The following is a 13,021-nucleotide window of genomic DNA, read 5'->3' on the forward strand; positions in this document are numbered from 1 at the left end:
CCAATAATGTTTAACCAATTTTATAGCGGACACACATACAACTTACCGACTTACAATAAATACATAATACATGTAAATATCGCATCTCATTTGGTACTGGAAAAAAGGTACCGGTTAAATTTGAATAAGAAATTTCAGCATAGGTTTCAAAGGAGGTGTGGGTGATTCCATCAACCAGACAGAAACAAAGTAACAGAAATTTGAGACAGACTATTTTGTACGATTTTTTTCTGTTTTCCCGCTATTAATCGCAAGAACTTTGGAGCTGCAATACAATTAAGTAGGACAAAACATAAAGACATGAATGCGAATATCTGACAAACATATGTTTTGTGAACATTGCATGGATACAATAGGCTATATTTGTACTCATTTTTATTTTCGAATATAAGGGACAAAAAGGAGCCGTTCCACACCTTCCATGATTTTATAATTAATCATAAAAAGCCAGAAATAACAGTAATATCATAAAAAAAATACTGGAATGGACAATACACGTTACCAATCACCAATATCTGACTTGTATTTCCAGTTGGAACATGCTTAGACCTTATACGGTGCAAAATAACGAAACATCGAAATTAATTTGAAGGAACAATGAAAGTTTGTATTGATTACCAAAGATATGCAAAGACCAAATCAGATACAGAAAATAATATGATAAAAGTAGACAAGCACACAGTGACTGTTCTTGACTTGAAAAACAACACATCTCCTTAACATGGAACTATATGTCATTCTTTTTTTTATTATTGGGTTTAACTCTAAACAACCATGGCTATATAAGTTTTGATTAGTTAAGGACATCGGAGTACCCTCGGAGAGAACCAAGACGACCTTCGGCTCATAATGATGATAGTCCGAGAAACTCACTGCCAAGGTCAAATACCATATACATACATTTTGTATACATTCACTGAGCAAAGCTCAATAACAATACTTTAAATGCTTTTATCTCTCTTTATTTATATTCAGATTGTGTGCATACATGTTATATTGCCATTGCACAAGATACATAATGTTTTTATTGTATTATTTATAAAGTTGATATGAAATCTATTTGGAAGTTCCAACAGTAATATATACATTTGTATTACTCTTTTTTTTTATCTTTGATGTTTGTTTCGTATTGAGATCCCGAATTGAAACGTGGGCATGCATTTAAGATTTTTGTAGTATAACATGCACAATATAGGTAAAATGTATCCCACATTCTTAATTTATGACAAGCTCTTTCGTGCACACGTGAAGCCACACATTGTTTGCCTGTACCAAATGAGGCTGTGTAGACCACGTGTTGTTCGTTGTACTTTTAGTTTTTACTCTTATATTAAACGGAGAGTGAGTAATTGGTAAATGTGAAAAGAGGAGAAAGGTATGTTTTCTTATACACTTAATAATAATACATTTAAGCCGAACCTCAACCTCGGAGGTATAAGAATAATATGCATGTATCCTATATATTTATCAAGGTATTCCCGTTCGTTAAACGCTGACATTTATTTTAATCACAATCACAAAATTCAGCAACATTTCATTGATGTAACTGATACTCAACACATCGTGCTGGCTGGTATAAAAAAGAAGATGTGGTTTCAAATCCGCATATGCTCACTTTACAGGTAGAAAGAGGGTGTGGGTTGGGGTTTACAGAATAGAGAATAATGGGCAAAAAATATAAAGAATAAAGGAAAATGGACCCAAAAGACAAAGAAAAGAGAATATTGAGGTGCTTCGACAACAATAGTATCTTATTCTAACTACTTCGTTTGGACTATATGGTCGTGAAACGTATTATCAAAGTAAACACATGATTGTCATTTTCAGAAGCTATAAACATTCCTGAAAAGAAAACTGATAGTCAATGTTTTCGTTTGTTATCAATATCAACATTTTTGTATGATGTTTGTCATATTTTTTTGTCTTGATGAAATTTGCATTCAGTTACAGTCTTCTATGTTGTAGGGGACCGAGTGGTCTACGTAGTTTGTAATTATTGTATCAGCATTCCTTTCAATACTGAAGAAGTGAGTTGAAACCCTGTAAGTGGCTTCAATATTATTAATAATTCATATGACTTGGATTGCCAGTTTTCCTGCCTAAGGTCCGTGGTTTTCCCGGGCATTCATAAGTCCTCTAACATTAAAACGTGACCACCACGAAATAGCCAATAGTGCTGAAAGTTGCGTTTAACTCCAACAAATCAATCAATCTGTGTTGGAGCTGATGTAGTGACTATATTACTTTAAATTCAAGCAGTTGCTTCCATTAAAAACAAAATTAATAGATGTGAAATTGATCAATAACAAAAACTGTTTACAAAAATCAAGAGTGTGGGCCTCCTTATTTTCTGTTCTTCTTTTTCGTTTACCGTAAACATAGTGTGGTCTGTATTTCTTCAACGTATGAGTTTTCAGTGCCATACTAATTTCTCTCCCCTGTTTGGGTAGCTCAAAGAATCGATATTTTATTTTATATTCCTTATAAGTTGGTCAAATCGATGATTACATAATCCAAAGGATTAATTGCAGTGTTCGCACACAAAAATTAATTAAATGTTGATGCATATAAAAAAGAAGATGTAGTATGATTGCCAATGAGACAACTCTTCACAAGAGAACAAATGACACAGAAATTAAAAACTATAGTTCACCGTAAGGTCATATTCATTTCTCTAGAACGTTTTAATGACGTTTGGGTAACGCTTTGAAAACTTTTAACCAATATGCATTTCATTCTGAAATTGATTACATTATACAAAAGTTGCTGGATATTGTTGATAGACTATATTAAGGCAAGTCAAATATTCAGATGGGTTTGTATCATTATCCAGTGACAAATATTACATACATACCAGAACTAGATTATGTAATTGTGAATTGAATACGAATCCTATCTTATACCAGACCGAAAAGTTAAGCTGAATTTCAACGTGTAAGTTCACAAGTCCCCGAGGATATCAACAGCTTAGTAGTCAGTACTTCGGTACTCAATTGAATTAAAATACAGTTCTCTGATTTCGTTATCCTTATATGTACGAGCACGCGAGTTAATACAGGTATGAATTTTAATAAGATTGTTCGGTACTGACATGATTTATAACAAATCTTTCTAAAATTGTCCGTTTATAATTTTTTCTAGAAACTAAGGGATAAACTCCCTATTGTAAAATTGATCTTAGATGGATTAGACTATTATTTTAGGTCCTTTCGGGCCATATAGCTCTTCAAATGTTTCAGTACTTATATATCCTTAGTTTTCAATATTCGGCATCGGTCGTTCCTGATGATGAAGGCAAATCCAGAAAAGCGCTTCGGACGAATGCAATTTATAAAGTATCGTTCTCATTAATTCACAAGGTAACATTCCACAAAAAGCATGTCAACCTTTCCGGGCACACTATTCTGACCCAGTACCGCCTAGTTTGTATGTCAGTGGTTGTCGTTGGTTCATGTTTGTCATATTTATTTTCCGGAAATTGTTTTGTTATAAATTATGCTGGTAGTTTTCTAAAATAAATTCGGTAAAAAGACGTATTCTTTCTATCATAATTCTACAAAAATGGTAAAATAGGTAAACAGTTAGGGATGTCATCGAGTATTCGAGTATCGCTTGGTAGTACCGAGTATCGAATACCAAAATGATACTCGACTAATCAGTTTCTGTTGTTGCCTTCTTACTTAAAGAAAACATATTTTTATAAAGAGCGCCTCCCGGTAAATTAGATATTAATAAAAATTAATCAAAAATCAAATACTTTTCAAATGTTTGCTTTTAGTTGTCATTTAAAATTCCCTCGAACAGATGTAGGCTATGGACAAAAGCAACTTTCCAAGGTTTCACTTTTAGCATATCGTCTATTAATTTTTTTTTTATCATTTTTTACTAAGCACAAATTACATCTATAAGAGGGTCTAAGGCATAACAGTTGCATGTATGAACAACAATATAATGACGATATTTATATTCACATGAAAATAAAAATATTAAATACACAACACAACAAATGACTTAAAGTGCCCCCTGTGCTCAGTTCCATAGACTGTTTAATAAAGGAGCCTAAATATTTCACTTGCTGACTAGTACTGTAGTTGGATTTAGAATATATTCCATTTGGTTATCAGAAAAAAATCATTGAATTGGGGTTTTAAATCGTTAAAAAATACATTAATCATTCCACCACTTCTGTACCACAGAACAAGTATACTCATCAGCAGGACTGTTAGTTACGTAACAAAGTTAAGAAATCGACTCGTCCCAGAAAAAGTCGAAAAGATAATATTAAATCCGTTGCAACCTGTCGACACTCAGAGAATTGTTTAAAGTATAGTTCTAATCATCATTAAATGGGTTTTTTACGGTTACTGTTTTCTGAGTAATTTTTTTTCTATAGATGTTTATCAATTAATTGATTAGATTATTGTCAGTTAACATAATTAGTGCATGTTGAAGATGAGCTATTACTTATGGTATAAAATTCCTTGGACTATTATCTAGTCCTAAGTAATAGTGTTGAGGGTTTTTCGTCAATAAGACAACGACCCTCAACCAACACGTAAAATGGGTTTGCTTCTGTGTTTCCATTTTGTAGATTTTTTTCCGAGAGAGTACTCGAGTATCACTGGGTAAATTCAACGTGTACATGATTAGTAAATCTTCACCGAGTTGAAATGCCTCGACTAAAAACTGTTACTAAGGGGTAATAACTCAAACATGTATAAGGAGTCATTTGTCAGTTATTGGCAATGTTGACTTTTTTGTAGATGTTATTGTGATGAACATCTTTGATATATACAATTTCTCTCTATCTTTACTGATTTCCACAAACAAATGCATAACATGGGTAAAAACCATCTTTCAACGGCAATAACTTCGAAGAGAGGGCCATGTTAACCTATTTGTAGATCGTATTTTTCTGAACATTTTTGCTTTTTGCAGTTTCACTCTTTATTTTATGGTACATGCAAAGAAACGGAGAATGTATCTATGGTACACAGTTGATGCATCGGTTTGCATAAAGGGACATAACTCAAGAACGGTAAAAGTATTAGTGACGCAACCCAAATTGATATCAAATTCGAACTTGATCTGTGTTTTGTGGATTGATTATAAATTTCATAACATTTGGTTATGGCAAAACAAACGGAAACTAATTTTGGGACGGACGGACGGTGGGTCAGACGGACAGACGGACAAGGGTAACACTCAATGCCCACTCTGCTGCGGCGGGGGCATAAAAAGACCAACATCATATTTCGATCAAAATAACTCCTATTACGGGGCAATTCACAGTTTTGTTGTAGTTATTGCCTTTAACAGTTTCTCTCGATCTACATGTATTATTGATTCCGTAAAGATAGGTAAAACATAATCATCAAGAACAACAACTCATGTAAGGGTTAAAATAAGAAGTTTGTCTTGTTTGTCTATTTGTGGAATTTATTTTCTTAACATTTCAAATTCACAATTTCTTTCTTTGTTTTATATTACTCGCTAAAATAACTTTAAAATTTGTAAACAATTTATATTTCAGGAGCGTTGAATCCTAAATGGGTTGTCCTACTATTCTGATAATTACATAGATGAACCTGGACCGGTTGATAATTTTTTACCTGGCGGTTTTGCTAAAACTAATGAAATGTTTGAGATATACGAAAAAGGGCATGTTACCCATAAATTTTATTTTGAGCAACAATTTTTGATGATGGATGAAATGGTTGTTTCAGACAAATACATATTTTTAAAGTTACGACGACGGTTGATGGACGGACAATAACGACAGACGCCAAGTGATGGCTAAAGCACCAATGACCGTTTATAGCTATAACAAAATGTAGTGGTATCGTTGAATATCAAGGAACACATTCCAATAAACTGTCAGGGTTATGAATTGCAAGAAAAGACACTATTATTATGATTTTTTATTATATATTTTTCTCCTTACTAATTTTCTATGGCCCAAAAAAGTTTGAAATACTTTTTTATTTCTAAAATACTAACGTACACGGACATAACTTTTATTCACTATAAAACTAACAAGTCTGTAATTCTTAATTACACAAAAATACCAATATCTCACCCGCAGAGTGATTTGAAACGAAAAGTTTAGACCTATCGTTACTGAAAGCCAGGCCATAGGGTGATTTTAGTCCATCTTTTGTTGTCAATGTAGTTTTAAGAGATTTATCTTCAAATGAAAACAGCTTAAGATTTGATGCTTGGTATTCCAGGAAATAGACATTTCCTATTCTGTCGCTTTTAACACCAATCACGTTGTAAGTATCTTTAGCAGAGATAGACGTAACTGTTCCATCTAATCCAATGCAGTTCAGTTTTGATTTTTGCACATCAGCTTGAGCATAGTAAAGCTGATGATTTTGTCCAACTGATAAGGAGTGAACTTTGCTTTCTCCAACATCAAGTGTCTTCTTTAAGTCACCGTTTTTACTGATAATGTATATCTTGCCGTTCCCACCAACAGCAATTTGATCGTCAATAATAGCAATACCATAACAGTAGCATGGTACTTTTATCAGTGGTCCCTTCTTAATTGTAGAAATATTTACTGTCTGAATGGACTGTATCTCTGGTAGTGTGACCCATGCTGTATTTTTGTCTTCTTCCATAGCAATCCCCCACTGTTTCCCATCCATTTGAATTGTTGCCAATGTTTTGCCTTTGTCAGACATAACAAATAAAGTTGAACTGTTCCAATTACACAGGAACAATCTATTGTCTTTTGTCACACTTATCCCGACAAGGTTTGAACCAGGTACTTTAAATTTAACATCTAGCTGAAATTTAGATGGAAGCTTTATCTGTTGTTGCAATAGTTGCGCTTGCTGAATCTTAAACGGTTTGTATTTGACATCAAGGAAAGTCTCATTGATTTCAACTGTACCAAAAGATTTTATAACAGATAACAAATCGGACTCTTTCAACGAAAGAGATACATATTTTTGAGACGACACCAGCTTTTGAAAATCATTTGCATGGCAGTTCAGTTCTTCTTTGATATTATTTATCAGCATAAATATTTGACTTTCAGATCCATATGTTGATACAGAATTAATCTGTTCAGAAATATTTTGTATCTTTCGTCTTCGATCACATATCTTTTCAAGGTTGTCGTTTGCTTCATTTGAGAGGTCTGTATGAATTGTGTCTATTTCAAACATTAAAGATGCTTCAATTTCTTCAATGCGTTTTAAGAATCGTGCTTTGAAGTGTTTAACGTCTTGCTGAACTGCCATCTTACTATCTTTAAGACTGATCATTACCTCTTTCCTTTTATCTTCCAGCTCGTTTATTGCGGAATTTAGTGTAGTGACATCTTTGAAAATGTCTTCATACATGGTTGAACTCTTGACCCCTTTCGCGGATACTTCAATTGGAAGTAACTTGTCACATGAGCGATGAGCGCTAGCCATACACGACCGACAGCACATTGTATCATGATCGGAGCAAAAATATTCTAAAACCATATCGGGATGAACTTTGCAAGATTTATTGACAACAAATGGTTTACCTTCAATGACGTTGATATCTATTATATGATGGGTATCAAAAGTTTTAATGCTTCCGTGAAAATCTTCGCAGTCTGCACAAAGCCCATCCTCGCAGTCTGTACAGTACTTTACAGCTTTGTTGGATCTACTTCTTCTTGAACAGGTTCCACAATACATATTTGGAGATTTTGACGACATATCCTTGAAAAGACAAAATAAATAAAAAATGTAATTGGCTTTTAAAGGAGCGCATTAAATATCCCTCTACAAATCAGTTAGTGTTGACATCATGTACAGATTAACAATTCGTAGATGTTATTGAAGAACATAATCATGCGTTAAAATTTCATATGGGTTTATGAGTGATCGTTTGAAATTTGAAAAATTTCCCGTTTTTCTTTACTGATTAAAATACCCATCAAACTCCAAATGTAGTGTGTGTTGTTGAGTAATGTGGACATTGCATGTAGAAAAGATACATGGTATTGTATGATTTAAACCGCGTGAAGACAAATAAAAACTACGTCATTTACAGTCCATGATTTTCATATAACACATAATTTTTCATATACACTATTTGAAATTTAAACAAATACCCGGAATAGTGGGAATTGTGATATATCATTCAACTTTTTTCTACTGTTACTGGGTCAATTATCAATTTATTTTCAACGGAATCGTGATATTTCAAAAGGTTGGTAACTGTTTGTAATTTTTGTTCTCACTCTTTAAGCAGATGTACATTCTTCACCAACTGGTGGATGGAAAAATTTTCCACTAGTCCTCGCCGTTTATCTTTGGACGTCAGAACTCATCTACTCGAGGTTTATAACACCACTTAAGACTGCTTGCACCAAATTTAAGTTTCCATATACCAAACTATTTTATTTATAGAGCACATGGTTGATGTCAAAACATCCATTAAAGGATTCATTTATAAAAAGTTGTGTTTTTTTTTCTCATAACACTTAGTGTATTTTGCGAAAACTAGACACGCAATGCAGCAATAATCCCTTGAACCACAGGTTGAAGTAGAAGCCGCATGGTTTCATGCATGACGAGGATCCCCGGAAATTCCGATTCATCAGTCGACACTCTGTTCACCGATTACATCAACAAATACTGGGTTAAAACCACTAGGAAACTAGGAAACAAATAGTAAATCGACAGAGAAAGGAGAACCACCTCGAAGTATCGTTGAACAGTATCAAGAGATAAGTCATGTATCACACCCAATTGTCTACAATCAACTCAGGCGCCTTTTCAAAAAGAAAAAAAAGTAAAATAACAAAAATACCGAACTTCGAGGAAATTTCAGAACGGAAATCATAACCGTAATCAAATGGCAAAATCAAAAGCTCAAACACATCAAACGAATGGATAACAACTGTCATATTCCTGACTTGGTACATGCGTTTTCTTATGTAGAAAATGGTGTATTAAACCTGGTTTTATAGCTTGTTTAACCTCTCATTTGTATGACAGTCGCATAAAATTCCATTATATTGACATCGATGTGTGAACAAAACAAACAGACATAATAGGTAAAAATGTCAAAAAAGGGGTAAAGCAGTTAACATTGCAAACAAACAAACAAATATGTAACATGCAGAGAACTGTTATGAATGACCTTTTTTACTAACCATTTTGTACTGCTTACAGTTTCTGTTTGTATACAAAGCTTTCAAGCTAAAATTGATTTAACATTGTCATTAAAGAACAAGAACTCCTTTAGAGTAAGTAGATATGAATATTTACTAGATCTGGTTTTTGGTTTTATATGGTTTTCAAGATATTAGACAAATACCTGTATTTAACTAACAAATGGTTACCCGTGAACCATATTTGAAAACAAATACATATCGTTCTATCATCTCACTTATTAAATTCTGTTTTCTATTAAAAATCACTTAATGAAATATAGTTTGTCGATCATTATACGTAATGGATTCGTAACGAATGAAAAAAAGTTCACTTATGACTTTTGTTTAGAACATATTAATGCATTTGTTCAAGTATATAAGTTCTTTCGCATTATTATCGCCAGCAACTCGTTTCATTAGACATTAATGATAAATCAAGTGAGCTTTTATTTAAAATGGTTCGTAGTTTAGGAGTAGATTAAAATACGTTAACAGACGACAGACAAAAACTAAGTATTATCAGTGCTTATACTTATTTATTTGCAGACATTTTTAAAAATCCATTTCTTCATATGTGATATATACTTTGGTTGATTAATTTCATAATTTGTGGGGTTAGTATGTAACTTAAAAGTTACCCGTAAGATATCTGTGTTAATTTAATGTCAGAGGAACCTTTTATTTTATAGTATTCTTGGTTTGATTAACCGGACATTTAGGTTAGAAGCTCAATTTACATTTTTATAAGTATTTATTGCTTAAGTACGATCGCCTTGTGAATATAGAAAAACTAACGAACGACGCATTTAAAACAAATATAAATTCTGTTGAAAAAGGGGAAATTACAGAACCTAAATTATTCCAGACATGTTTGTTATGATATAAGATTAAAAGTACTCAAACCTCCTTCTCTCTACTCAAAGAAGTATTTGTGATGATATGAAACAAACTTTTAAATTGAAGATAGAGCGTATAAAACATTTTTTTAATGTTATTAAAACTATTAACCAGATGAGGATTCAGGATTTTGAAAAGGGGGCATGGGGCTACCAAACTGGACAAAGTTTGGAGTGAAATAGGTAAAAAGTCTGCGCACCCCTCTCCCATCTAAATCTTCCTCTGATACCCGTGGACTTAATTGCAAATTATCAAGCAGGGCTGTAACACACATTTCGTTTGAAACAATTTTCGCGACGCGTAATAAACGATTGAAATAATCTACAAGTTAATGTAATTGCTTCTAACACTTTTGAAGCAATTAAAATAAATATAGACCGACATTGTGATGCACCATTTCAGTGACTGATACGACACAAGTAACTAATTATACCAGGAAGTATATCCTGAATATCGGTCTCGTTTTATTTACGTCTTTCTTTAACGTATTTCCCTATGATTACTAAACTTTTGCTTACTAAGTTACTTGTGCTTATTTTAAACACTAGGCTGCAATTATACACTTATATAGTAGGTTAATGACAGACAATTTACCTTAGTTTCGTAATTAATGTTATCACAGTACGCCCATGTATACAGTCAAGCAAGAAAAGGGTAGATAACTAGTAAATACTTTCTACCTGTACGTAACCCTGTGTTGATTCAGTGTGTTCACTATTCTACAACATTTGATAATTAGACTAAAATAACATTAGTGATTAGGGTTTCAACGTAAGGACTGGCATCTCGATATTCACATGTAATTCACCTGTTTCAGTTATCAACTAAAATATTGTTAAAAGGGGAATTGTTAAAAGATTTATTGTAAAATATTAAACATATTCATTTTAACAATTATTGGTTTTTCATATTAAAAAAAAAAACAGTTTCCCAAGATTTTAAAAGTCGATATAATCTAGCACAGTGGTGTAAATTTCAATTTTACTTTGTTTTTATATTTTTGTCTCTGTTTTCCATAACAATGTACTGAAAATTCAGAAATTATCGCATGCATTTATTATTTCGATTTTTGAAGAATGGACAAAAATGCAAGACTATTTATTGCGAGTTCAGGAAAATCTGCATACTTATGTAGGTACCAGATATCTGAATGCGAGTTCTAACTATTGCGATACCCACCTATCGCATTATTCGCTATAATAAAAACCTCGCAATAATTTCTGAATTTACAGTATTATTGATTACAATGTTATGATCCTGAATAAAAATAACATTTTATATTTTGAGAGCTTGCAAAAATTATAAAAGCTTGAGTTATTAAGCTTATATAGAAGTATTAAATGCTGCTTATTATCAAAGATATAGTATGTTCAAATTCTTAGTCAAATTGCATTAATTGTCCACAGCTTACGAATACTTGTAGCTCACAATTCACTAAGCCAGTTCCAACAGTTAAACGCCCTACAGCTCACGTCGTGATGTACACAATTTGCATTCTCCCTTTTTCGTGGAAGAGATATACGACTGACTTTTCCATCTGCTTAAAACAACATGCCATGAACACTGACTTCGGCTCTTATGATATACAGGCAGAACGACCAGGTAGACGATATACAGTTCTTCGCACTAGAAGACAACAGCTTTCGAAGACTATATACATAAAACTTCGTTGTTGCGCATCGTTTTAGATTTGGATATCTACATGTAACACAAATACAAAACCTTATCAACTAATAGAATAAATTACTGAAATGAGGTACAGTCAGTGAACATTTCGATTTTTGATGTTATTTTCAATAATCTTATTTTGTTTTGAAACTCATTTTGAGATTATTTTAAATTTCGGATAAAAATAATTCCGTAACATTTTCCGGTTAAATTCAACCAAAAATATATGAAAAACCGATGTTTTGTTAATGTTTTGTTAAAGTTGTAATATATATGATCTTTAAAAGAGGGACGAAAGATACCAGAGGTACAGTCAAACTACACCTTTTTAAAATATTTTAGTTAAGCAAACGTTGATTCGCATATAAATGTGTTATAGTCTATATATACTTGTAATTTCAATTATAAGACAATAGAATTAAATTAATCAGCATGCTTCGAAGATAAAATTGTAAGAAAATCGCCTTTAATTCAACATGCATGTTTAATAATAATTCGTAATCGCAAGTTTTAGCTTCGTAATGAAGGTATCACTGCTACTTTGGGATATGAAAAACTTCATTTCGTAACTAATTTTTGTAAAGAGCGTGTAGTGGTTTTGTGTCTTGAATTTACGAATCTCTTCTTTTCCATTTAGTCTATTTTATTCTGCATTGAAGTTTTGTATAGTAAGTTAAACTTTAATATAATTTGAATGCCTACTTTTTAAGACATCGATGTCATGAATTTCAGGTACATTCGATAAATATACTTTTAATTTTGAAAAACTGTCAAATTATGTCAAGTGTTTTTCAATAAGGTTGTCTACTTTTACCAAAAAAAAATAAAAAAATAAAAAGAACACATGGTCCCCATTTCTATTTTACAATCGATTGTGTACTATTTCATGAATATCACATGTGTAATAATTGCAAGGATGTTTTTCTACTTGCATTTATATTGACAAAAAGCGGTCCGCGAATTTCTGTCAGGGATATATGCATGATTTTTTCTACACATTTATCTTTCCGTACACTTGGTTATTGTCTTAAAAGTTTCGAATTAACTTAAGAACATATTACAAAAAAACCATATACAATATCACTTTTCGTATTAAAGTTTGTGTTCGACAAATTATTGAAATGTTTACCTCAAACAGGCTCAAATCAAATTTAAATATGCCGACAAGTAGCTCATGAAGATATGTTTTTTCTTTGCATATTTTGATATTGCATACTGTATAGAAATAAAAAGTGTATCAAAATTAAAAGGATAATACAACTTGATATAGTTTCTGTGTTGTAAACCTTAATCGTCAAGATTCAA

The 13,021-nt window shown here is 32.3% G+C and overlaps 1 protein-coding gene across 1 annotated transcript; it reads right to left on the reverse strand.

The window, feature by feature from the left end:
- Positions 1-5,963: 5,963 nt before the first annotated feature.
- LOC127713016 (uncharacterized) lies at positions 5,964-10,703 on the reverse strand. Its single transcript, XM_052219615.1, has 2 exons — positions 10,643-10,703; positions 5,964-7,709 (listed from the first exon to the last, which is right to left on the reverse strand). Exon 2 carries the CDS (start codon positions 7,704-7,706, stop codon positions 6,051-6,053), a length of 1,656 nt encoding a protein of 551 aa, XP_052075575.1. The 5' UTR covers positions 7,707-7,709; positions 10,643-10,703; the 3' UTR covers positions 5,964-6,050.
- Between the last annotated feature and the right edge of the window lie 2,318 nt (positions 10,704-13,021).

The sequence above is a fragment of the Mytilus californianus genome, unplaced genomic scaffold, assembly GCF_021869535.1.
Source record: "Mytilus californianus isolate M0D057914Y unplaced genomic scaffold, xbMytCali1.0.p SCAF_8, whole genome shotgun sequence".
Taxonomy (NCBI): Eukaryota; Metazoa; Mollusca; class Bivalvia; order Mytilida; family Mytilidae; genus Mytilus; species Mytilus californianus.

Bases quoted from the DNA above. Each gene is read 5' to 3' on its own strand.
- LOC127713016 (XM_052219615.1), bottom strand. From the start codon at position 7,706: ATGTCGTCAAAATCTCCAAATATGTATTGTGGAACCTGTTCAAGAAGA.